At 39.1% G+C, this 25,696-nt stretch overlaps 1 pseudogene and 1 gene segment (V, D, J or C); both read right to left on the bottom strand.

Moving 5' to 3' along the window:
- Nucleotides 1-5,727: 5,727 nt before the first annotated feature.
- LOC141539233 (Ig heavy chain V region 914-like) lies at nucleotides 5,728-6,635 on the bottom strand. The segment is given in 2 exon segments: nucleotides 5,728-6,146; nucleotides 6,447-6,635. Coding segments are annotated over 2 exon segments (405 nt in total).
- A 6,113-nt stretch (nucleotides 6,636-12,748) lies between these two features.
- LOC141546922 (uncharacterized) overlaps nucleotides 12,749-25,696 on the bottom strand; it is a 35,999-nt pseudogene continuing 23,051 nt past the window's right edge.

Below are 25,696 nucleotides of genomic sequence, written 5' to 3'. Positions count from 1 at the left end.
CCCTTCTCCTGCTCTCTTCCAGGCAGGAAACAAAATTTCTTTTCGAGCAAAGTAGGTAGGATCCCAAAGACATCTATCCCCATAAGCAATATTTAGACCACCAATTTGGATATAAACATTTTACCTAGGGCCATATATACTCCTCACATACTGTTGAGGAAATAAGGCCCAGACAGAGGAAGTGATTTCTCTTAGTCACATAAATAGTAAGTGTCAAATTTGAAGTCATATTCCCTATGCAAAATCTATGAGGATCCTACTATGTTGGCTGGGCTAGTTTTTTCTAAGGCTTTACCACATACAGATCAGGCAAGTTATTTCCTAAAAGGCATTAAAATTATCCTGAAGACTTAAAATCTTCTAAAAACTAAGCTCAAACCATTGCTATGATTTTCAAGATACAAAAACTTGACCACAAGGTATCAGAAAATCTTTTTTAGGCTTTCTGTCATACCAACATGATCTGATTGGTTCTAACTGAAGCAGTGCTACATCCCTGCAGAACATAGTTCCCATCCTATGTGAAGTAAACCTTTTTCTAATTGACCCATGTTCTATGAATGGGTCCTTTCTGTTCTTTAATCAGAACCACCAAACTAACCTGAGGTACACCATCTTCTTCTAGAAGCCTTTCCCACCCTACCTCACCCCATTCCACTCCCAGCTACAAGTGCCTTCCCTCTGAGATTATATCGTATTTTTTAGAGGCAGAGAAATAGAGACAAGACACAAAGAAAAAGACAGAAAGAGAGAGGGAGAGAGACAGAAACAAAGATAGACAAACATACAAACATTGTCTTTCCTAGTAAGCTCCTTGAGGGCAGGGACTGTTTGGGCTTTATTTGTATCCCTCTTTTTACTATTCCATGTTAACATATTAATAGAAGCAGGGATCCAACAAAGATAATAGTAATAATAATAATAACTAGCAATTATATTAGGTCTAGCAAAGAATTTTACAAATTTTTTTTTAGTTAATCCTCAAAACAACCCTTGAAGGCAGGTGTTATCCTTAGTGACTTTTCCAGGGTCACACAGCTAATAAATGTAATTAATACAGAATTTGAACTCAGATCTTCCTGATTCCAACTCCATGCTTCCTAATGGCCTCAGTCATTCTTGACCTTTAGTTTTCCTTCATATCCCATAACTAGTCAATAATCAATTTTATTAATTCTACCTCTATAACATCTCTTCTCTGTCTCTCTGCAAACACCCCAGTTTAGACCTTATTAATTGAGTTATTGCTGTAGCTTCTTAATTTGTCTGTTTGCTTCTGATCTCCCCATTTGAATCTATCTACTACCCCGCTGCCAAACTAATTTTCCTAAAGCACAGGTCTAACTAATTCACTCCCCTCCCTAAGTACCTTCAGTGACTTGCAATAATTGGCTTTAGTTTTGTTTTTTTGAGACTGGAAGTACAATGGCCAGTCACAGGCCTGAGTCCATAACTAATTAATAGGGAAGCTTTGACCAATTCTATTTCTGACCTGATCAGGACACTCTTTCTTAGGTAACCTAGTGCCTCTCCCCCTCAGGAGCTAACCATATTGATGCTAGACTTACTGTGATGACATCTTATTAGTTTATTAATTAATTAATTCCAGAATGGAGCTCAATCAATCCACAAATCTTGGCCTCCCCAGGAATATAGGAAATTTTGATATGTACCACTATACTCACTCTTCCTCAGTGCCTTTGAAATAAAATACAAACTTCATATGGAATGTTCTTCATGCTCACTCTACCTCATAGAAGCCTTTGTTTCCTTTAAAGATCAATTCATATCATATGGAAGACTTTCCTGATTCCCTTAGTGATTAATGTTCTCTCCTTCCTTTGGTTTTTTTATACTAACTTTTATGCATAGAAGTTATACCCTCCAGCAATATAGAAGCTTCTTGGGGACAGAATCTCTTTTTTTCATTTTCGTTTTTGTGACTATACCTAGTATCTTAAACATTGGATGTGTTCAATAAATGCTTGCTTACTGAAATGAAGTAAGATACAAGTCCACCAAAAAGTGATTTACAGTTAAGTTGAGAAGGGTGATGAAGACTACATTTCTCAAATATGTAGAGAATTGATTCAATTTTATAAAAAGGCAATAAGAACCATCCTCCAACCAATGGCCAAAGAATATAAACAGTCAGTTTTCAGATGAAGCAATCAAAATTATAGCAATAGAAAAAATATTATAAATCATTTATTAGATAAGCACACATTAAAACAATTCTGCGATATTAGCCCATATTTATCAGGTTGGATAATACTACAGGAGAGGAAAATGATAAATGCTGGAGGGGGTATGGGAAAATTGAGACACTAGTGTATTGTTGATGGAATAGTGAACTAGTTCAATCATTCTGAAGAGCAATTTGGAACTATGCCCAAAGGGCTATAAAATCCATGCATACACTTTGACCTAGCAATAGGTCTGTATCCTAAAGATACAGACTATATATACAAGCTCTGTATCCTAAAGAAATTAAAAAAGAAAAAAGAACCTAAATGAACAAAAATATTTATGTCTGCTCTTTTTGTGATGGCAGAGAATCAGAAATTGAGAGATTTGGGAATAGCTGAATAAGCTGTGATATATGATTTTGCTGGAATACTATTGTGCTATAAGAAAAGATGAAAAGGGGTTAATTAGATGGTGCAGTGGACAGAGCAAAAGCCCTAAAGTCAGGAGGACCTGAGTTCAAATCTGGTCTCAGAAACTTAACATTTCCTAGCTATGTGACCCTGGGCAAGTCACTTAACCTCAATTGACTCAAAAAAAAAAAAAAAAAAGAAAGAAAGAAAGAAAGAAAAAAGAAAAGAAAAGAAAAGAAAAGAAAAAATGAAAAGGATGCTCTTAAAAAAAAGAATTACATGAACTGATGCAAAGTGAAATGAGCATAACCAGGAGAACATTATATATAGAACACAACACAGTAACATATTCTACAATAATTAACTCTGAATGATTTAACTATTCTCAGCAATACAATGATACAAGGCAATCCTAAAGGGCTTATGGTGAAAAATACTATCTATCTCCAGAGAAACAATCAATAGAGTCTGAATGCAGATTGAAGTAAATATTTTTAACTTTATTTTTATTGGAGGATTTTTGGGGTGTGTTTCTTTTTTCATAATATTACTAATAGAAATATGCTTTTCATACCTGTACATATATAACCTATATCAAATTACTTGTCTTCTCAATGCCTCATGGAGGCATGGAGGTAAGGAAATATTTTTCAAAACAAATAACATTTAGTTTTACATATAATTGGTGGGAAATAAAATATTAAACTATTCGATTTTTAAAAATTAATTTAAACAGGGACAGAACACGGCCAATGATGTAGATTCAGAAATGGATCTTTTCATAGGAGATGGTAACTATTCTCAGCCTTGGAAGAAACCAAAGAAGTTATGATCCCATCATTTCACTACTCAGAACCTCTTAATAACATTACATTGCCTATAAGATAAAGCCCAAATTGCATTCAAAATCTTCTAGAATATGACTTTATCCTAACTCTAAATTCAGTGTTTTTTTTTCAATTCTAAAAATTAGGAAAAGATCAAACCTGAGTCAAACTTGGTTGCTGCACTCTAGGATCTCATTTGATGTAATTAAACAGAGATTAAACAAAACTAAAAGATGAGGCAGATAAAGAGAGAGGTTTTATTGATGGATGAGAGGTGAATATTGAGGAGGTGTATCAGATGAGGGAAAGTTCATGCTACATGTTGAATGGATTAGCATAGGAGAAATCTGAGGCAGGGAGACCAGATGGGAGGACATTGCAACAATTCAAGTGAATCATGGAAACCTGAAATGATTTGAAGATTTGGGAAATGGAAAGAATATAGAAATGGGGTGCTAAATAATATCCCTCTGTAGAAGGTCCTTATTATTCACATTTTCATCCATGCTGTTGCTGATCTCTGGTCATCATGTGGTCATCATGGGAGGACAATTCCCAGTCCCAGAGTTCCATGGTCAGCCTATAAAAGATAATTCCTTCTTCATAATGAAATGGGCACAAAAAAAGTAGCATAGAATATGCAGATGAGAGCATCATTGGAAAAACAATTGAATTGAATTGAATTTGGAGATTGAAACAGTTAAAATAGGCTGAAGTGATCATTTATTGCCAGAGTAAATGAGACTTAAGCTGAGCCTTGAAAGTGCAATGATAGATGAAGCAAGGAAAAAGAAGGAAGGAAGGCATTGCAGGTAGAATAAAAGCCATAAAAAACATCCAGAAATGAATTTGGAGATGAGAATCTGGAGAGGAGAACAGTGAGCAAGGAGGCAAAAGAGGCAAAATCAAGGACTTTTCAAAGATGACCTATGGTTCTTATCCTATAGGAGCTGCAGTAGATTTGTGAGCAGGGAGTAAAGTAAATAACCTAGGTCTTCGATACAGTTGGTATAGTGACTGGCCTCTGGGGTTTTTTGCCCATTCAATTTCCATTCAAATCCCTTTTCTATCCTTCAAGGTTCAGAGATAATGTCTCTTCCCTTTCAGTTTCATCACTCCAAGGAACTTCTTTGAAATCCTTGATCCGTGAGAGGTAGTACAGCAGCAAAGGTAGTAGAGCTGGTCTGTAATATCAAGAAGGCAGCAGCTACTAATAACCCTGACAAGGGCATTAACCTGCCTTAGATACCATTGTTTCCTGAAGCTAACAGGAAGACTAGGAAGAGCAGGATTAGTTTTCACTGTTAATATTTAATGGTTGGACCTAATCATGTGGCACCTGCAGAATGTGACAATTCTTAGTAAGGAATGAATGATGGATAGAATAGCCTTGTGGGACCTAGGTGCCCAGGAAATACAGCTAGAGGGATTGTATCCAAGGGCATCTTTCCTTGAGCTCCCCCTTGCTATGTGTATTTCCCTTCATCTGAACCTTACACAGCCTGCTGGACTGCAGAGCAGTGTGTGTGGTCTGGAGAACTGAGAGTCCCAAAAGGATTTGATAGTATCAATGTTATAACACAAGTTTAAAGAAGAATTTGTCCTTGACAGAATATTTGGAGCCTTTCCCTCTCTCAGATCCAAATCATGAAAGAACTCAAAAAGGACTATTCTGAGATCTTACAAGCCAGCAAACAATCAATACATTGTAATGGAAGGAGTGGATTTAAGTCTCTATTGCTTAAGTTTGGTAACTCCAAGCACATTTCTCCCCTCATGTGAACCAGTTTTCTCACTTGTACCTCCTGCTGGGGTAAAGGCTTTCTGAGGTTCCTTTGAGCTAAAACTTTGAGCTACCTAAGGTAGAGATGTTTAGCTCTTCTGCTTCCCTGAGCTGGGAGGTCTTCCAGAAAGGAGCATGGGCTTGCTTCTCCTGTTTGGTCCCACAGCTGACCCAATTCCAGGACCAGGTTCATGGTACCAATAACATGCTCTCACAGCAGAATTTCAGCCTGAATTCTACCTGTTCTTAGTCACTGATTATCTTCCCAAGAATCAGGCCTAGAGTCCTAGCCCCAGGATGGGCACAAGAGGAAGGGTGGTAGAGGCCCTCAATTGAGACTGAAACAATGATTGGAATCTCAAGATTGCTAAGAAAAGTCCTGCCACTTTAGCATGCATACATAATTTATTTCTTTCTTTCCCTGTATACAGGTACATATGTAAACACACACTCTGTGTGTACACAGAGCCTTTCTTTTCCCTTCTCTGAACACTCAAAAATACATGCATGGAGAGCCTATTTCTTCCCTTCCCCACAGACATACTCACAGAGCACCACACAGTACAGCATCTGGGGCTCTAATCCTAGGTTTGTGTTAAGGTCTCTGCCTGGGCTCTAGTAGAGTGAGTGTGGCACAGTAGTATGTGCCTGAGTCCTCCTTTTGAAGCCGGCTCAAGGTCAAAGAGACAGTTTTAGCCACATTGTCCCTCTCGATGTAAGCCCTGCCTTGAATTCTGGGATTGTACTCTTTGTCACTGCCAGTTTTGGGGCTGATACTGGCCACAAGCTCCTTGTTTCTCTTAGTTGAGCTCCAGAACCAAGCCATGGCATAATCCCTGATGTTAAAGCCAAAGGCCTGGCAGGTCAGGGTCACAGACTGGCCTTCATGTGTCACTTTTCCTCCTTTCTCCACTAGCCGCACCTGGGCTTCAGAACCTGCAGAGAGCATACCAAGGACAGTAAGCCCTACTACACAAAGCCTCCAGGGGAAGGGGAGCTTAGGGAGCACAGCAGAGAGAACTAGCTTCTAATTAGAAATCGCAGTCCCAACCCAGGTTACCTAGGAGATGAAGCCAAGCAACTGGAAGAAGAAGAAGCTAAACTTTATGGCACTTACCACCAAGGAAGAGAGGACAGGGAGGAAATAGGGATAGAGGTATCTAGACGCTAATTAGAGCCACAAGTCTCTAGAGAGGGTGAGGAAGAAGAAAGAAGCAGTGAGAGCAGGACAGATACCTGGGAGAATGGAGAGGAGAACACCCAGGAGGGTGGCAAGAGTGGGGAGGGTCCTGGCAGACATGCTGCTAAGTCTGGCAGGATTCTCTAGGAAGGATGGGATCTGCAACTGTGGTCCAGAGCTGATAACATCTGTGTAGAAAGGAATTCTGCCCAGAAGGAAGTGTTTTTAAGTAGGCAGCTGAAAGCAGTGTGGTCTGCCCATCCCCCCACCCTGATCTAGGAGGGGGTGGAGCATGAAGCAAACATGTAAACTTAGGCAAGAGAAGAGAGTTAACCCTGAATAACTCTGCCTGCAGGGCTAATTTCTAGCCCTACTAGTGTTCAAAAATTACCGTTGGTTTTGTTACAGGATCTGCAACAAGTTTCCTGATGTATGGGAATGCTTGGAGCATAGATCAGTATCACTATAGCTAAACAGTCCAACTTATCATAAATTAGAAGGTAAGTCTGGCTTTTGTATTCTTAGTTATTCTGGCTATACCCCAATCCAGTCATCTCTCTCCGTCTGCATGACCCTGAGAAAACTGGATTCTTGGGCACTAGTTCTTCAGATCAGCACCACGGCCTCAGGAATAAAACTGTTAATCTTACAGGTCCAATAGCTATTCTGGATTCTCAGGTAACCATGGGCCAGATGAAATGTCCACACTATGTTTGTGTGAAGAGGGAGGAGAAATCATTGTCAACTGGGGCAGTCACAGTGGTCTGGAATAAGTGATCTGGTTCATAGAATGCTAGGCTCAGAAATTCGGAGCAACCAACTGGTGCAGTAGGTGAGACATTGGACCAATAGTCAGAAAGACTTATATTCAAGTTCAGCCTCAGCCACTTAGTAGCTTTGTGACTCTACAAAAGTCACTCAATTTCTATCTACTTCAGTTTTCTCATCTGTAAAGTAAGGAAAATAATGGCATGTATCTCCCAAAAAAAGTGATATGATAATGACGAGGAAGCCCCAAAACTCTGAAAAATCCTTAAAGGAGAAAACCTCCTTGGACTCTGTCTCAGTGAGGGAACTCTACCTTAAGCACAAACAACCTTTGTTATCTGGCTCAGTCCTGAAACCCAATGAATTCAATTCAAATTCTAACCCTGGCTGAAACCCAGCCAGGAGCCAACCTGGGACTTTACCCACAGCCCCCTTTAGCTAAATCTCTCATTATAAAAAAGGCAAGCTGGAGCCCTCTGTTTGTAGAGGTTCCAAACATGGCAGCCTTACACTTGGCATGCCAAAGGATCTCTACCCACTGGAACACTGGTTCCAGTGTCCTCTTCTCTTTAACACCTTTACTAACTAGACTTTAACCTTACTTCCAAACCCCAAAATAAACATCTTTTATCAATCTAGGTTTTCAGGTCTGTAAATTCCTTTACAGGGAACTCTTGCACCACTATTAGACCTCATTTAACTCCCTATCCTTGTGCCAAATGCAAAGGGGTTGCAGGGGAGCTCTATTTGATTCCCTGTACCCTGAACTTGCTACTAGGCCTCAATTAAACCCTAATTTTATTTGGGTTTAAACCTCATCAATAATATTCATAAAAAACTTTCAAATGCTCAAAATGCTATGCACATGCTTGCTATTATTATTATTAGAGCTAAAAGGGAACCCAAAGGTCATTCATGCTAAACCTCTTCATTTTTTTATTAAAGCTTTTTATTTACAAAACATGCATGGGTAATTTTTCAACATTGACCCTTGTAAAGCCTTCTGCTACAAATTATCCCCCCCTTGATGACAGGTAGCCCAATACATGTTAAATATATTAAAATATATGTTATAACCAATATATGTGAATATATTTATATAGTTGTCTTGCTGCACAAGAAAAATTGGATCAAGAAGTATAAAAAAACTGAGAAAGAAAACAAAATGCAAGCAAACAACAACAGAAAGAGTGAGAATTCTCTGTTGTGGTCCACACTCAATTCCCACAGTCCTCTCTCTGGGTGTAGATGGCTGTCTTCATCATTGAACAATTGGAATTGGTTTGAAATATCTCATTGTTGAAGAGTCACTTCCATCAAAATTGATCATTGATCTTCTTGTTGCCATGTATCTCTGGGTTCTGCTCATTTCACTTAGCATCACTTCATGTAAGTTTGTCCAGGCCTCTCTGAAATTATCCTGCTGGTCATTTCTTATAGAACAATAATATTCCATAATATTCATATACCACAATTTATTCAACCATTCTCCAACTGATGGGCACCTATTCAGTTTCCAGTTTCTTGCCACTACAAAAAGGGCTGCCACAAACATTTTTGCACATATGGGTCCCTTTCCCTCCTTTAAAATATCTTTGGGATATAAGCCCAATGGAAACACTGTTGGTTCAAAGGGTATGCACAGTTTGATAACTTTTTGAGCATAGTCCCAAATTGCTCTCCAGATTGGTTGGATCTGTTCATAGTTCCACCAACAATGTCAATATCCCAGTTTTTCCACATCCCCTCCAACATTTGTCATTACTTTTTCCTGCCATTTTAGCTAATCTGAGAGGTGTGTAGGGTAAACCTATTAATTTTACAGATGGGAAAACTGAGGCACAGTGAACTGAGGTGATAAGTGATAGAGATGAAATTTTAACCCAGAGCTTTTGACTCCAAAGTACACTTTATACTATGTCATTATGGTTAAATAAAGTAGACATATTTGAGAGGAAGAGGTAATGTGAATGAAGAAGAGTAGGCATGGAAGAATAGAAAAAACTGAGTAGAAATGATAGCCTGTAGGATTAACATGTGGCAGTACATGTGGTAAAGTCGATTAGTTGCAGAAAAAGAGAGGAGTAGAAAAAATCATATTAATAAAATGAGCCACTTTCTTTTCAGTAAACATTTATGGTGTGCCTACCATTGGGCAGGGCACTTAAGAAGATACAAAAAGTACATGAGGCATGGAAGCAAGCCCTCATGGAATTTACAACCTACTACTACCCAGTTCACTTGGGGAAACTTCCATTGTTCCCAATCTGCTTTTCCTTGTTTTTTTAGGAACTCTCTTTCCTGATTTTTCTCCTCCTCCGAACTGCTGAATATCGCTGAAGAAAGTCACAAAAAAGTTGACCTGGTTTCACTGACTCCAAATATATAATACAAAACCTCAACTGAGAGGCAACATAGCATACAAATTGCACAGAAACCTGGTGATTTGTCAGATCTCTCCTTATACCCTGTATTTTATTACCTTGATCTTTGATAATATTGTTTCTCCCAATAAATATGAGTACTGAGAGAGCCAAACTATTGCATTTCTATCTGCCCAGCACAGTCCTATGTAAATGGCAGAGATTTGGCAATATTTGTTTAATTGAATTAGCCCCAGAGAGCAGGGCAAGGATCCACAGGTGGGCACTGCAGGGACAAATTTGAACTCTACTTAAAGAAACAGTTCTTAACAATTAGAGCTAAGGTTAGAAGAGAAAGGCAATGTTGCCCACTTAGTGGACAGCAAGCAGACCTCCTGACAACATGATTTCAGCAAGTTTAATTGTCAGGGTCTTGGAGAACTCTGTAAGCTACAGAAGTTTGGGAGAACTTTTCCTCATTGGTAGAGGGATATGTCTTCACAAGAGTTCCCTACACACTATGGAAATTTTAAGTCTTGAACTGCCCCCCAAAAAATGAACAAGTCCTACACCTGGCAGTCTATAACCTTCTCTAACCAACATTTGATCTCACAACTGTACCAAGACTTTTTATAACTTCTAGCCTACCCCTCATCAAAGGGAAATTTTTTTCACTTTCTACTTTATGAAGAAATTTGAGGCCACTTCCCCCAACATAAACTTGCTTTGTTTTTAAGATATATTTAGGTGAATTGAAAATTCTGCTCCTCACCCCACTCTCATTGAATTCTAAAGTGCAGAGACTGTTGCATTTTTATCTTTGCATGTCCAGTGTCTCGCATAATGCCTAGCATGCAGTAAGTGTGCTTAAATGGTGTCTTAATAAATGCTTAAGAAGTGGTTAATAAATGCTTTTCTTCATTGGTCTGAACAGATTAGGCCTAGTGCTGTAGGTGCAGTTGAAGATATGTGAACAGTGATTAGAATCTAAAAAGTTCTGATTCTTCAATGATCAGTAAGCTTTACATTGAAGAGGTCACTAATAGCTTCCAAAACTTTCAATACTATTTAGGAATAAGTCACTATTTAAGAATTAATTAAATGACTTCCTGGCGTACCATTAATTTTTCTACTCATTTTTTAGAATCATCATCTACTTCCTCTTTCTTCCTTTAAATGACAAAGAAAGTAATGGTTCTACTTTTCTAATAAGTCTAATAAGCCCTTTTCAAATGCCTCTGTCTCCACTCTTTTCAGCCTCCCCTAGGTTCTTGCTTTAGAAACCAACCCCTTTCTCTTTTTCATGGATCTTCAGTCTCTTCTGTTTTGCTGGACTCTTGTCATCTGTTCATAAACATACTCAGGTCTCTCCAATCCCCAAAAAGCTTCCCTTGATTTTCCTATTCCATTCTCCTCTTGTCTCATCTCTCTTCCTCTCCAAATTTCTTGGAAAAGCTTTTACACTTAATTTTTCCATGCTCTTACTACCAATTCTCTCTTCTCAAGTCCTTAATTATTGAATTTTCTCGCTTTCCAAGACCACCAAAATTTCCCAATTGCCAAATTGAATGATGTTTTGTTCAAGACTCATTGTCCCACTCACTGATGCCCCCTTGAGTACTCCTCCCTTTTGAATATTCTTTCTTTCCTAGGTTTCATGGACATCACAAGGTTGTCTACCAATCTTTCTAACAACTCTTCCTCCATTTTTTGTACACTCTTTCTTGACCATAAAAGTGGACTGATGCTAGAGGCTGTCTTTTGCTGTCTCCTTTTCTCCCTTTAGGAATAAGATTACATCACATTTCTACAGTGCCTTGGTTCACATTATCAATACCTGCCCATCCTTTTGACTTTGCTATTGCAATAATATCCCCAACGGTCTGGGCATCACCATTTAGCTAGTCTCCCATGCTTGATGCTTTAATGTTACCTTTTTGTCTCCTGCACTACTAATATCCCGTTGTTTGCCAAATCCTGTGAACCTTTACAACATCTCTCATGCATGTCCCATTTTCTATTTCTACTAGCTCAGTAAAATGGAAGCTCCATTTTGTCAGTTCAGCTATATGGATTATCCCAAAATTGCTACCAGGGTCTCCCCAAAGAGCTTCTGGTTGAGTAGCTTACTCCCAAAATTTTGGAGGATGGGAGGAATTTCATCATAATCCTTATTTTTTTAATATTTTTTGTCTGCTATCACAGTGCACGAAATTGCAAGCTTAGTATGTAAAAATGTGCTTAATACCTATTTGTTGAAATGTATGAATTGAAATGTATGAAATGAATTAAAATGAATTATCATTGCTACCTTCATAAACTATTGACATAATCTCCTAACACATCTTCCTACCTCTACCCTCTTCTTGGTCCCCTCCATGCTATATACAGCTGCCTGATATCTTCCTTATATTCAAAATTGAATTCATTATCTTTTTGATGAACCTGTTCCTTATGGTAGCACCATTCACTGAGTCTCCCAAGTTTGTAATCTTGAAAATGTCATTGTCTTTTCTAACTCCTTCACTCCTTATATCTCAGTAGTTACCAAATCTTGCCAAATCCATTTGACACGGTATCTCTCATTTCCTTTTCTCCTGCTCTACTCACACTGTCATTATCCTAATTTAGGTCCTCATTACCAATGATTAAAACTATTGTAAATAGTCTTTCCATCTTTCCTCCAATCTACCCTTCCTATGGGTATAGATATGGTCATATGATCTTTCCATTCAAAAATATTCAGTGACTGTTGATTACCATTAAACTCCTCTGCCTAGTATTTTACCTCTACAATCTGATACTATTTCCTCCCCTTCTCCTTGTCCTACCTTGTCTTATATTACTCCCCTATTCATATACTATGTTCTAGCCAAATTGAACATCTCTCTGCCCAGAACAGGCATGGTAAGCTCACATTCCCAAGGCTTTTGGTCTATTTGCTATGATTGTAGACCATATTGTACAACAGCTACCCACTGTGAAGATCTGACTTGTTTCCCTTATGTGGTCTGATTTGTTAAGCCCCAAAGGGACACAGAAGTGTGAGTCTGAATAGCTAGAAGGAAAGCTAACATAAAGTACTTTTCTTTTAGGATCCAGTGAAGTCTCAAGTTCCTTTGAGAATCTACTTGAATGAGGTATCTCTCTCTTTGAGGCCTTTATTTTCTCACACTTCCAGTCATCTAAACAATCAGTGCTCACATTGGTGGCTGGAAGGAAGTCAACTAGGCCATATCATCATCATCAAACAGTGACTTCACCTAATAGGGACCAAGAGTTTGAGGAGATCATAGAATTAAAAGATAGAAGTGGGTGAGTGTAGTGATCTAAGAAACCACCTATCCTGTGCTCTTTTAGTTTAATTATATCTGCTGGTAGAGAATGAGCAAAAAGCAAAGCAGAGAAGTGAGGCATGGAATTCATTCGGGGCTTCCCTTTAGAATTTCTCTTTCTTAAACTGTAGAGTATCACTTCCTACTTGTTACAGTAAATATATTTAACCAAGATGGAGCTTAAATATTCCTACTGGGTTCATACCAAGAACTGAAATATAGACCAAGGACCAAATAAGATATAGTACAAATGAGTTATGAATTAAGAAAATTATGGAAATTCAGGATATTCACAGATTAGATACAAATCTGAGAAAGCAATAGAAGGAAAAGGTTGGGAGAAACATAGGGACTATTAGGGCTGACTGGTCCATGTTAGTGAAAAAGAGCTGATGTTTTTCAATATTAGAGTGCTATCTACTGACTTTCAAAGATACAGCAATTCATGTAGCTGTAGGTGTCCTACTTACTAGGACACCTGGGGTTTTATACCTATCACCTTACACAGTCAATCTCCTGGTTATGTAAAATGTCTAGCCTCTAGGAAGTACAGGGGAGAGAATGTAAGAATTGGAACTAGTAAGATGAGTTCTAATCCTGTCTTAGACACTTACTTTGTATGTGACTACCAAGTCACTTTTCTCAGCCTGTTTCCTCATCAGTAAAATGAGGATGTTACTATTAGCACTTACCTCACATAATTGCCACAGGGTCATATTAAATAATATATATGTGGAATAATTAAATAATTTAACACTAAAAAATGTTTTGCAAGCTTTCAAACACTAGATGATGATGATGATGATGATGATGATGATGATGATGATGATGATGATGATGCAATAATCAATTAAGGTTGGTAGTCTGCCACAACCAGGATTCAGATAATGGCCAGTGTCTAACAATTATGTGAATGCTGGCTATGGCTCCCAGGGTATTCATTTCTCCAAACCATGTTAATTTTAAGGGACTCTTATCCCACCACTACCCATTTCTCTCATGCCTTGGATTAGAGTTCCCTAAATAATTGTAATGTATAGTCCTGTATCCAATAATCCAGAGAACATTTGTTTTCTATGTCCCCATCCTATTTTGTCACTATCTTAACATAAGACATAACAGGAATGGTGGAGCCAAAAAGTGGTCAAATTGAGGAAGTTGGCCCCTGCCCTAAGGATCATACTCTTTCCTCAAGTTCGTTGTCTGTATAAAAAGATATGGGGAAGGAAGAGTAGGAACATATACCCCTTATGCTTTTGCCTTGAGCCACACCAAGGTACTGAATGTTTTCCCACCTATTTCTTCTTTTTAGGAAAGAAGGCAACATCCATTTATTAAGGGACTCCTACTGTCAGTGTTAAGTATTTTGCCAATATAATATTCTTTGATTCTATTGATAACTGTGAAATCAGTTCTGCTTCTGGGTCCAGAGTTCTAGCCATTGCTCTACCTAACTGCTTCTAAAGAGCCTCAGATTTTAATAGCCACATCTCTAGTTCCCATAGGAAAGGACCACTTTCACTCATGTTTGGACAAAGAGTCGCTCTGCTTAGATCACATCATCTTAAGGGCCTGATGCCCTAAATCTGCTTGAGCTCAATTCTTTAGGTTCATGAGCACCAGGTTAATTTAAAGTTTGAGATTTCCTCCATTGAGACTCAGAATTCCAAAACTAGAAGTAAAAAAAGAAGAAATGGGAGCCACCTAAGGATGAAGAGCATCTGATAAGGCCAAGGAGAATAGGAATGAGATACCCTGAGCTCTGGACTGGCACATTCCCTGAATTTTGGATCTTCACTCTGAAGGTCTGAGCCAGTGGTCCTCAATCTTTTTAATAGTGGCCCAGTTCACTCTTCCTCCCCCACTGTGGGAGGGCCGGACTATAGTAAAAACAAAAACTCACACTCTGTCTCCGCCCCTCAGCCTATTTGCCATAACATGATGGGCCGCATAAATGTCCTCAGCAGGCTGCATCTGGCCCGTGGGCCATAGTTTGAGAACCCCTGCTAGGCCATCACTCCTCCAATTCCTCAAACATTACTCACACTGAGCCCTGAACTATCATATACAAAGGGCTGTTTATATCATGCTCTGCATTGATCATAGCACATGGAACCCTGGAGATATCATATTGTCAGGGTAGAAAACATAGAAACTGGCAGATTCGTCAAAATATCTCCCTTCTGATCATGCTGTTTAAGCTCAATCTCATTATCTCTGCCTTTCCCCCCTTCACCTTTAACTCACCTGTGGTCATGGAAAGCTAGTTCTAGCTGAGGGATAACCCCAGAGTTTGAAAGCAGAAAGATAATCAGCTATAGCTTTGGGAATCAGAAATCCCTTCATCAGCCAGGCTTTCCCCTTATCTATTCTAGAAATTTCATTTATTATTTATGAATTCCTTCCCCAACTTTCAGTCAGGAAATATGGTCTGGAATAGCTCTTTTTACCCAAGGATACCCTAGTCCAGGCCCCTGTTCCCTAACCAGAGACCTCCTCTGTACTCTATAAATAATTTTCTTCCAATTCCTGCTCCTAACCCCATTTCTACCCCTCAGTGATCTAAAAAAGTAGTTCTAAAACACAAGATATCCCTTCTTGGTACCATCCACCACTCCCAGGTAGGTGGTGTGCATACCTGACTGGTAGGACACAAGGGTTTTTTCCCAAGGTATAGAACTAAGCAGTTTAGTGAATAATTCTCACTAATCCTGCCAACCTAAATGGAACTATAGGTTCTATGGGCTATAAGAGTCACAGTGAGGGTCTGGGCTGAGACTAAGACCCCCAAGGAAGGACAGGGACACATTGAGTGACTTGGGGTAGAAATCACTGACCAGGCAAGCCATGGTATCCAGACTCCTCACCAGGAGAATGCTGGGTGACAGAGGAGTCCAAGGTCCTGTAATCAAACCATGATTTTCTGTTACTCAGCTGGCCCATACTGAGCATCCTGCCAGTCTGCAATACAGATCTATGTATGGCAAGGCACATATGTGACCAAATAACAGTAAAAAAGCAAACCTCACCCACTTCCTGGCCCCCTCTTAGCCCTAGCCTGGCCCCTTGTGTGGAGGAGCAAACACATGAAACCAAGTTAACTGTGAAAAATAAACCTCAACATTGATTCCCAGCCTTCTCTTACCTGAACCCCATGTGTGGGAAGTGAATTCATGTGACCAAATAACTGTGAAAAGTAGACCTCAGCCCCAGCTCCTGGCGTCTCATCAGATCTAATTTCCTATAACAGAGATAGGAGATACCAGTCCACAGTCACATTTGTCCCAGAACCAAAGATCAACTTATCTGTATTACCTCCATTACCTACCCAATGATAGTAGCCAGAATTTGCAAGGCTAAGGTCCTTAATCTGGAGAAAAACCTAACTGCTGCTATCCCCCTTACTAGAGGTGATATGGCCCTCTCTGGTTTCTGAAAGTGTGCTGTCAAGGCTGGTCAGGCACAAAAGGGCACGTCCAGAAGTCCAAAGGTATCAGCCAAGTCTGCTTGTATTAAACTGAAAGCCAGATGTTTGGCACTTGAGATTCAGCATCATTCTAATCAGGTGTAGGCCTCCCCCTGACTCTTTTAGGAGTGTCTCATCTCCTATACAGCAAAAGAGTGGTGAAGGTAGAGTAAAGAGGGACCCAATTCTCCTCCTAGAGTGAAGATATTGAGTTCTTAAGTACCTTCAATGCCACTCTGCCCTATATCCTTCTCCCCTCCCCCAGAACTTTAGGTACCACAATTAAGGCCCATTTCTCTTTATATCATAGGGAAAGAAATGGAGGACATGAGTCCCATATCTGAAGAAAAAGACAAACATGGTCATTGACAAGGTTCGGGGACTATTCCTAGGGTTAAGCAGAAAGAGGCTCACAGGATCCAACAAGTTTGGGAATTTCTTGGGTTTGGAAGGTAAAGGCCCTAAGACCAGAAGAGGGAAAATTATTTTTTCTTTTCTTTTCTTTTTTTTGTTTATTTAATTTTTATTTTATTTTATAATTATAACTTTTTTGACGGTACATATGCATGGGTAATTTTTTACAACATTATCCCTTGCACTTACTTCTATTCAGATTTTTTCCTTTCCTCCCCCAACCCCCTCCCCCAGATGGCAGGCAGTCTTATACATGTTAAATATATTACAGTATATTCTAGATACAATATATGTGTGTAGAACCGAATTTCTTGCTGCACAGGAAGAATTGGATTCAGAAGGTAAAAATAACAGTTTACACTCATTTCCCAGTGTTCCTTTTCTGGATGTAGCTGATTCTGTCCATCATTAATCAATTGGAATTGGATTAGCTCTTCTCTATGTTGAAGATATCCACTTCCATCAGCATACATCCTCGTACAGTATCATTGTTGAAGTGTATAATGATCTTCTGGTTCTGCTCATTTCACTTGGCATCAGTTGATGTAAGTCTCTCCAAGCCTCTCTGTATGCCTCCTGTTGGTCATTTCTTACAGAACAATAATAGTCCATAACATTCATATACCATAATTTACCCAACCATTCTCCAAGTGATGGACATCCATTCATCTTCCAGCTTCTAGCCACTATGAAAAGGGCTGCCACAAACATTTTGGCACATACAGATCCCTTTCCCTTCTTTAGTATTTCCTTGGGATATAAGCCCAGTAGTAGTATGGCTGGGTCAAAGGGTATGCACATTTTGATAACTTTTGGGGCATTATTCCAGATTGCTCTCCAGAATGGTTGGATTCTTTCACAACTCCACCAACAATGCATCAGTGTCCCAGTTTTCCCACAGCCCCTCCAACATTCATCATTGTTTGTTCCTGTCATCTTAGCCAATCTGACAGGTGTGTAATGATATCTCAGAGTTGTCTTAATTTGCATTTCTCTGATCAATAGTGATTTGGAACACGCTTTCATATGAGTGGAAATAGTTTTAATTTCATCATCTGAAAATTGTCTGTTCATATCCTTTGACCATTTTTCAATTGGAGAATGGCTTGATTTCTTATAAATTAAAGTCAATTCTCTGTATATTTTGGAGATGAGGCCTTTATCAGAACCTTTAACTGTAAAAATGTTTTCCCAATTTGTTACTTCCCTTCTAATCTTGTTTGCATTAGTTTTGTTTGTGCAGAAACTTTTTAATTTGGTGTAATCAAAATGTTCTATTTTGTGATCGATAATGCTCTCTAGTTCTCCCTTGGACACAAACTCCTTCCTCCTCCACAAGTCTGAGAGGTAAACCATCCCATGTTCCTCCAATTTATTTATGATTTTGTTCTTTATGCCTAAATCTTGGACCCATTTTGATCTAATCTTAGTATGTGGTGTTAAATGTGGGTCCATGCCTAGTTTCTGCCATACTAATTTCCAGTTTTCCCAGCAGTTTTTGTCAAATAATGAATTCTTATCCCAAAATTTGGGATCTTTGGGTTTGTCAAACACTAGATTGCTACTTTTATTCACTATCTTGCCCTATGAACCTAACCTATGCCACTGATCAACTAGTCTATTTCTTAGCCAATACCAAATGGTTTTGGTGACTGTTGCTTTATAATATAGTTCTAGATGAGGTACAGCTAGACCACCTTCATTTAATTTTTTTTCATTACTTCCCTTGAAATTCTTGACCTTTTGTTGTTCCATATGAATTCTGTTGTTATTTTTTCTAGGTTATTTAAATAGTTTCTTGGAAGTCTGATTGGTATAGCACTAAATAAATAGATTAGTTTAGGGAGTATTGTCATCTTAATTATATTCGCTAGGCCTATCCAAGAGCACTGAATGTCTTTCCAATTATTTAAATCTGACTTTATTTTTGTGGCAAGTGTTTTGTAATTTTGCTCATATAATTCCTGACTCTCCTTTGGTAGATATATTCCCAAATATTTTATACTATCGACCATTATTTTGAATGGAATTTCTCTTTGTATCTCTTGCTGTTGGATTGTGTTGGTAATGTATAAAAATGCTGAGGATTTATGTGGATTTATTTTGTATCCTGCAACTTTGCTAAAATTCTGAATTATTTCTAATAGCTTTTTAGCAGAGTCTTTGGGGTTCTCTAAGTATACCATCATGTCACCTGAACGCGCCCGATCTCGTCTGATCTCGGAAGCTAAGCAGGGTCGGGCCTGGTTAGTACTTGGATGGGAGAAGAGGGAAAATTCAATGACATTGGGTTCTTAAATTTGGAATTCAATGGTTTGGGGAGTGGTTAGTGTTGAGTGGTTAGTGTTTCTTGGAGTGATGACTTTGGGAGCCAAGAATGACTGTGGGATCCTCATAACCAACTCAGGCTTGGGTAAAGGCTTATCATCCCAGTCCAAAATTCCTGCCACAAACTTTTAGCTTTTGAGGGTTCAATGGAAGAGAATCCCCTGCCCACTTTTCCCTAATCCCTGCTGGGAATATAGAAATTTATGTGAAAGTACAGTGACTTTTGTTCCAAGATTACAATTTTTCCATTGAACTCACTATGTCACAAGAGAGAACCTAAACCTCTATCCTTGGGAAAGGCATAGGAAACATGAGATGGCAGGAAATGGGTTGGAGGATAACAGCAGGATCCAGGAAGTGAGGGGCAATGACATGGAATGCCATGGAACAGCATGAACAATAAGTTCATGAAACTACAGTAAAGAGATAACATGGTATAATGGCATAGCCTTGGAATCCACAGACTTTGGCTGAAGTCTGACTCCAGTATGAACTGAATATATGACCATGGGCAAGTCATTTAACTCTTCAGTGTCCCAGGACACTTTCTAAAACTAAGTTTCCAAGGAGTTTTTGATCTGCATTAGTCAAAAGAATTGTCTCACTGAGAGTTCCTTATGTCAAAAAATCATAGGACTGGTTAAAAAAAATTGGTGGACTCTAAATTGAATTCTGACCAAAGGAAGCCCTAAGCAGTTTCACAGATTCCTTCAGGATCCATTTCTTGACAAGATCCTAAGAAAACTATACTCTCAGAGAGGACTGGTCTTTGCTAAACATCAGAATAACCACTAAGACAATTCCTGGGGTCACTCCACACATTGGGGCCTTTAAGTAGATGTATCTTTGTCTTTGTGGAAAATATTCATTGCCACTGCTCATAGAATGGCAACTGGGTCAGGGTTTTTTCCTGCTCATATTCTCCTAACCCTAACAAGACAGACCAAGTTTCCCGAGCAGCTCATAAGGAATCCAACCTATCCTTAACATTCTTAACCCATATAATTACTGTTTCTCCTGTTAATTGGATAATTCTGAGCACTGTTTTCCTTGTAATTTCAGCTGCCATGTCTTTTTTTTCTTTTATTTTTTCTTTTTTTATTCATTTTTCCAAATTATCCCCTCCCTCCCTCCACTCCCTCCCCCCGATGGCAGGTAATCCCATACATTTTACATGTGTTACAATATAACCTAGATACAATATATGTGTGTAAATACCTTTTTCTTGTTGCACATTAATTATTAGCTTCCGAAGGTGTAAGTAACCTGGGTAGATAGACAGTAGTGCTAACAATTTACATTCGCTTCCCAGTGTTCCTTCTCTGGGTATAGTTATTTCTGTCCATCATTGATCAACTGGAAGTGAGTTGGATCTTCTTTATGTTGAAGATTTCCACTTCCATCAGAATACATCCTCATACAGTATTGTTGTTGAAGTATATAGTGATCTTCTGGTTCTGCTCATTTCACTCAGCAACAGTTGATTTAAGTCTCTCCAAGCCTCTCTGTATTCCTCCTGCTGGTCATTTCTTACAGAGCAATAATATTCCATTACCTTCATATACCACAATTTACCCAACCATTCTCCAATTGATGGACATCCATTCAACTTCCTCAGCTGCCATGTCTTAATATGGTTCTAGTGACCTTTTGGTCTTTGAGATATGTAGCTATTCATAAATGTCATCGTTTTGATGTATAACTCCTATGGGTTATATAGGAGCTAAAATAACATAGCCATGTAACCTTTTTTGTAGAAATACTCTCTGAGTGCTTGCTTTTGCTGTTATTTGTATTATCTACTTTATGCTGTCAAGGGCTTCAGGAGTCCATAACCTGCTGAAATCCAACCAAGGATCATCCTCAAGTATTTTACACAAAGGAAACATCAGAGGATTGAGTATATGTAGAAAGCCAGAACTCTGAAAAGGTGTATTTGAATCAAAGACAGCAGGGTGCTTATAGTTAAGCACTTACTCAGTGTGAGATAATGGTTCTCTAAACATATACTTGGTGTAATATGGTGATGTAATGGCAACAGTTGGCTCATGTTCGGTGTGCTGTAGTGTGTAATCATACTGAGGTATTTAAAGGAGTCTCAGACACAGAACTCTCTCAGCCACAGACACAGAGAAGATTAGGCTCCAGACTCCAAATTCCAGACTCCGTTTGACCAGCCTTGTAGTGCCCCTCCTGCCTTCATCACTTCTCCAACTAAAGACCAAGGTCCAACCAGAGATCCTCCAGAAAGCTAGCTTGGGCAGTACATTTTGGCAGCCAAAGTTGGAACACTGAAAGACATTTTGAGGCTCTGGAATAAGGATCTACACTTGGGGCATGGTGGCAGCCAATGCCATCAGAGAGTCTATAGAAGTTCAGTACATGATCAATCACCCAAGAAGCAACTAGATGGAGGAAAAGATTGCAATTGGGGAGAATAGAGTTATATGCAGATGGGAGTACTGAGATATCCCCTGGAGAGGAGAAAACTGTCCCTGTCCAGCCTATAAATCCTTTGCCTCCAAGAACAATAGATTTGGCCATTTCACCTCTTTAGAGTGCTTACAAAACAGCGGCTATCCATACACTGATTTGGGAAACTGGGAAATGTATAGCTAATATCCAAGTCACTAATGCAGATAGACAATTTATGACTTATCAGCCAGGAGAAGTAGTAGCATCAGGTTTACTGATACACACTCCTAATAGACAATTTGGTGATATTTGCCTAGATTTTAACTCCCAACAACAGAATCCAGGAATATTCTGCACTGCAGCTGTTACTATAGCTGACCATCCTATGCTTACTATATATGTAAATGGCATATCATTGAAAGGCTTGGTAGATGGGTAAGACCCTTCAGCCTAGAGGAAACCCATTAACAATATCTGGTTTGACTCCCCATTTCCCTTTGTTGTTTTTATCTCCCTTCCTGAGAAGTCAGATAGGGCATAATCATCTCCTTTTTGGTGTTTGCACCTCCATTCCTGAGAAATCAGGGAGGGTATGACCACATGTGTTCTAAAACAAAAGAAAATAGGAGATACAGAGGGCTGGAACTCTGAAAAGATGTACTTGAATCAAAGACAGCAGGGTGCTTATATTTATGCACCTACTCTGTGTGAGATAATGATTCTCTAAACATATATTTAGTGTAATATGGTGATGTAATGGCAACAGTTGGCACATGCTCAGTGTGCTGTAGTGATGTAATCATACTGAGGTATTTAAGGAAGTCTCGGACACAGAAGAACTCTCTCAGCCATAGACACAGAGAAGACTTCAGGCTCCAGACTCCAGATTCCAGACTCCATCATTGACCAGCCTTGTAGTGGCCCTCTTGCCTTCATCACTTCTCCACCTACAGTCCAAGGCCCATCCAGAGATCCACCACAAATTTGGGGCCTAAGCCATTGAATGTCCCCAGTCAATTTTTGGACCTGATTTAATGTGTGTACCTGGTCAATCTGGAATTCAGGTGGTTTTTGATATACACCTTACACCTTCTGGCTGAATAGTAAAGCTCAAACAGTTAAAATGGAGGTGTCTTTGAATTTTTTCTGATAATATTATTAAACATAACTCTAATTGTTCTTATACTAATTGATGTAGAGTGGTTGTTGTTTTTTTCTTTGGTCAGGGCCATTGTTTTGTCCATACTAGTGTGTTGGGAGTCCAAGTCATATTTAAAGAGGTGGAATCCACCTTCTAAAAATCTCTGGTGAATTTCATCCCTAATTGGTGTAAATTACCCCTACCTCACAAGGTCATGTGTAAGCTATCTATTATTAAAGGAAAAATGGTTTCTGTCTTTCCCCCTTTTTGTCAATTCAGTTGTTCAGCAGACATCAAAACCTCCTCCTACTCCTGTCACTAAGTTGCTCAAAATAAAAATTCATGTTTGCTCCTAGAGCAACATGAGCAGCAGTCAACTGAGTCTGTTCTAAAAATTCTGTCATCCAGATTTCATTCTTAGTCTTTACATTAGAAGAGCCCTTGAAAGGCTGTAAATCTGGAGAGATGCAAGAGTAGGGTGAGGCCAAAGGTGATGGAGGGAGGAGGACATTCATTATTGTCCTCCTAAGACTCAGGAAAGGGACATCTCCTGTTAAGAGATAGACCTGTCTGTGTAATTGTAAATTTCCTGATCTCCTTTTCTGATTTTGATTTTAGACTTTTTTAAATGAGATCATAGGTGGTCAAATGATTTTTTTGTATTTCTTCTGGGCATTGCTTATCATAAGAAGTGAGCTGTTCACTGAAAATAATCCATCTCTCACAATTATAACAGCCTTTCTTAGGTAACCATGGAGAAACTTTGTAAGTAATACCCAGGAATTCCCTAATAACTCCTAATTGAACTGTGCATCTCTGCTCTTTTATATATTTTTATAATCTTGACATATGTTTCCCTGTCTGAAGGAAGAGGGTGCCTACTTTCTGTCCCTTTAAGTTACTTACCATCTCTGTCACCCACTGTCTGGTCCAGAAACAGCACAGCTTGTCAGGCATTCCCTCTGGAGTCCTCTTGGAGATTGTGTTGACCATGTAGAATTGCTTGACCACGCAGTGACCACAGCACTTTATGTTTTAAGTCCCTCTTCTTGGGCACCAGTTGTTGCAACCATCTTGATTGAGAGCTCAAAGCATATGAGCCCTTGATCTCAAAGGCAAGATGAATGAGGTGGGAGACTCATAGAGTGTGAAAAGAGCTCCAATTTATTATGCCATACAATCATGTTGTTATACATTTTTGCAAGTGTGATCAGTGTGTACAGTAGGCAATCTCCAATTACCATTCTGAGAAGCAGCTCATGGGCTTTGCATATGGATGGTATCTTCCAATGGGAGGAGAGCCAATCCAGCCATTCCAGCAACCAATCACAGGCAATGGGCCCTATCAAAGCATCTTGACTATTTGCTATTAACCACAAAGACATGCTTATAAGCAACTGCACTGTGACCTTCAGGCCAATCCCTTTGCCATGTCATGCATCACTGCTCTTTGCTCAACAAGGGCATTTCTGGTGGCAGAACACTTATTGTGCATCAAAGGTCAAGGTGTCCTCTTTACTTCCTCTTAGCAGGATCCCATATCCTAGCAAAAAATAATATTAAAGCTTTTAAAGGAAGAATTAGGAGAATAGCATAGTAGCTATTCTCTAATTCTCTAAGCTATTCAGTAGCTTAGAAGATATAATGATAAAACTTATTCAAGTAATATACTTCCTTAAAACTAGTGTAATGGATGACTAGCCCATTAATTCAGTCCTTATAAACGTGTGCACAGTATTCAGTAAATACAATCTCCATGTGGACTTGGGAACATAAACATATATTCTATACCCAGATTGATTGACCTAAACTTTTATAAAGAGGACTTGTTTGATTACATGTATAGCTAGATAAGGTACATTTAAATATTCTGTTTCACCATAACCTGTCCCTTCCCTTGGTTTGACTTCTTTCTGTCTGCTAGCCTTCCAAGGGTAGAGGGAAATGATAGTATAAAAATAGAAATATGAGGTCCTTATTATCTAAGACCAGCATATGCCCCATGAGTATAGGCCTCAGTTTTTGTTTTGACATTTATTCACTCATTTTAAATGAAAGAGATTAGAGATGGAGCTCGAAGAGTAGAATCCAAGCCCAGTTCTGTAATCAATTCAACATCAGAGCTCTAAGGAGTGAGAAGCAGCCTTTGGAATTCAGTACCTAAGGGGCAGAGGTAAGATCTTGTCCAACAATGATGCTGCAATTGGATGTGAACTTAAGACTACCAATATTTTGAGACCAAAAGAGCAGCAGAGAAGAGAGTGGAGTGGGGGAAGGGAAGTGGAAAATGGATGGAGAGGAGAATCAAGATGCTTTCTCAATTCCCTCAGCCTCCTTTCTATTCAGATATTCCTTAAAGGTAGAGCACTGAATTCTTCCCAAAGTCCTTCTTTAGACAGAGCTGGACCTGAACTTCTTGCTCAATTTTCACTTTACACATATATCTCTGCTTGGTTTGAACCCAAGGAACATCATGCACCAAGTACTCCCTGGTCACCCCCACTATAGTTTTTCAGTTTCCTCTTGTGTGTTTTCCCCTTATTAGTTTGTAAGCTACTTGAAAGTAGGGGCTCTCTTTCTTTTTCTCATCTATTTTCCAGATTTAGTGCTCTGACCCAGAAGTCACATGTAACAAAAAGAATATAAAACTTGGAATAAAAAAAACCAAAAAAACAACTTGGATTTGAATCCTACTTCTGACCAATCACCCTAAAGTCATATGAGTCCATAGTCCTGCTTTCCAGGGTTGACATGGTTTTGTATTGTTGTTGTTTGTCCTTCCTTCTTGAAGAAGACCATGACACTAGGGAAGTAATGCCATGACATACAAGTGAATTGAATTGTACTTGAGGGAGGGCTGAACTATGTTATCTGCCTCATCTTCCTCTCCAGAGCCATCTGGGTCCAGGTGGCCAGATATAGATCAAAACAACTGGATATGGACCTGGATGAAATAGGAGACTTTGGCTTTTTAAAAATTCAAGCACTCTTAGTTTGACTGAGGTCAAACCCATTCAGTGATCAAGGCTAGGTAGCAACTGAGGCAAAGAATCTCCTCTTTCACTTAATCCAAAAA

Source organism: Sminthopsis crassicaudata, chromosome 1 (genome assembly GCF_048593235.1).
Source record: "Sminthopsis crassicaudata isolate SCR6 chromosome 1, ASM4859323v1, whole genome shotgun sequence".
NCBI lineage: Eukaryota > Metazoa > Chordata > Mammalia > Dasyuromorphia > Dasyuridae > Sminthopsis > Sminthopsis crassicaudata.
The sequence above is the reverse complement of the archived record's forward strand: the minus strand, read 5'-3'. Positions and strand labels throughout refer to the sequence as shown.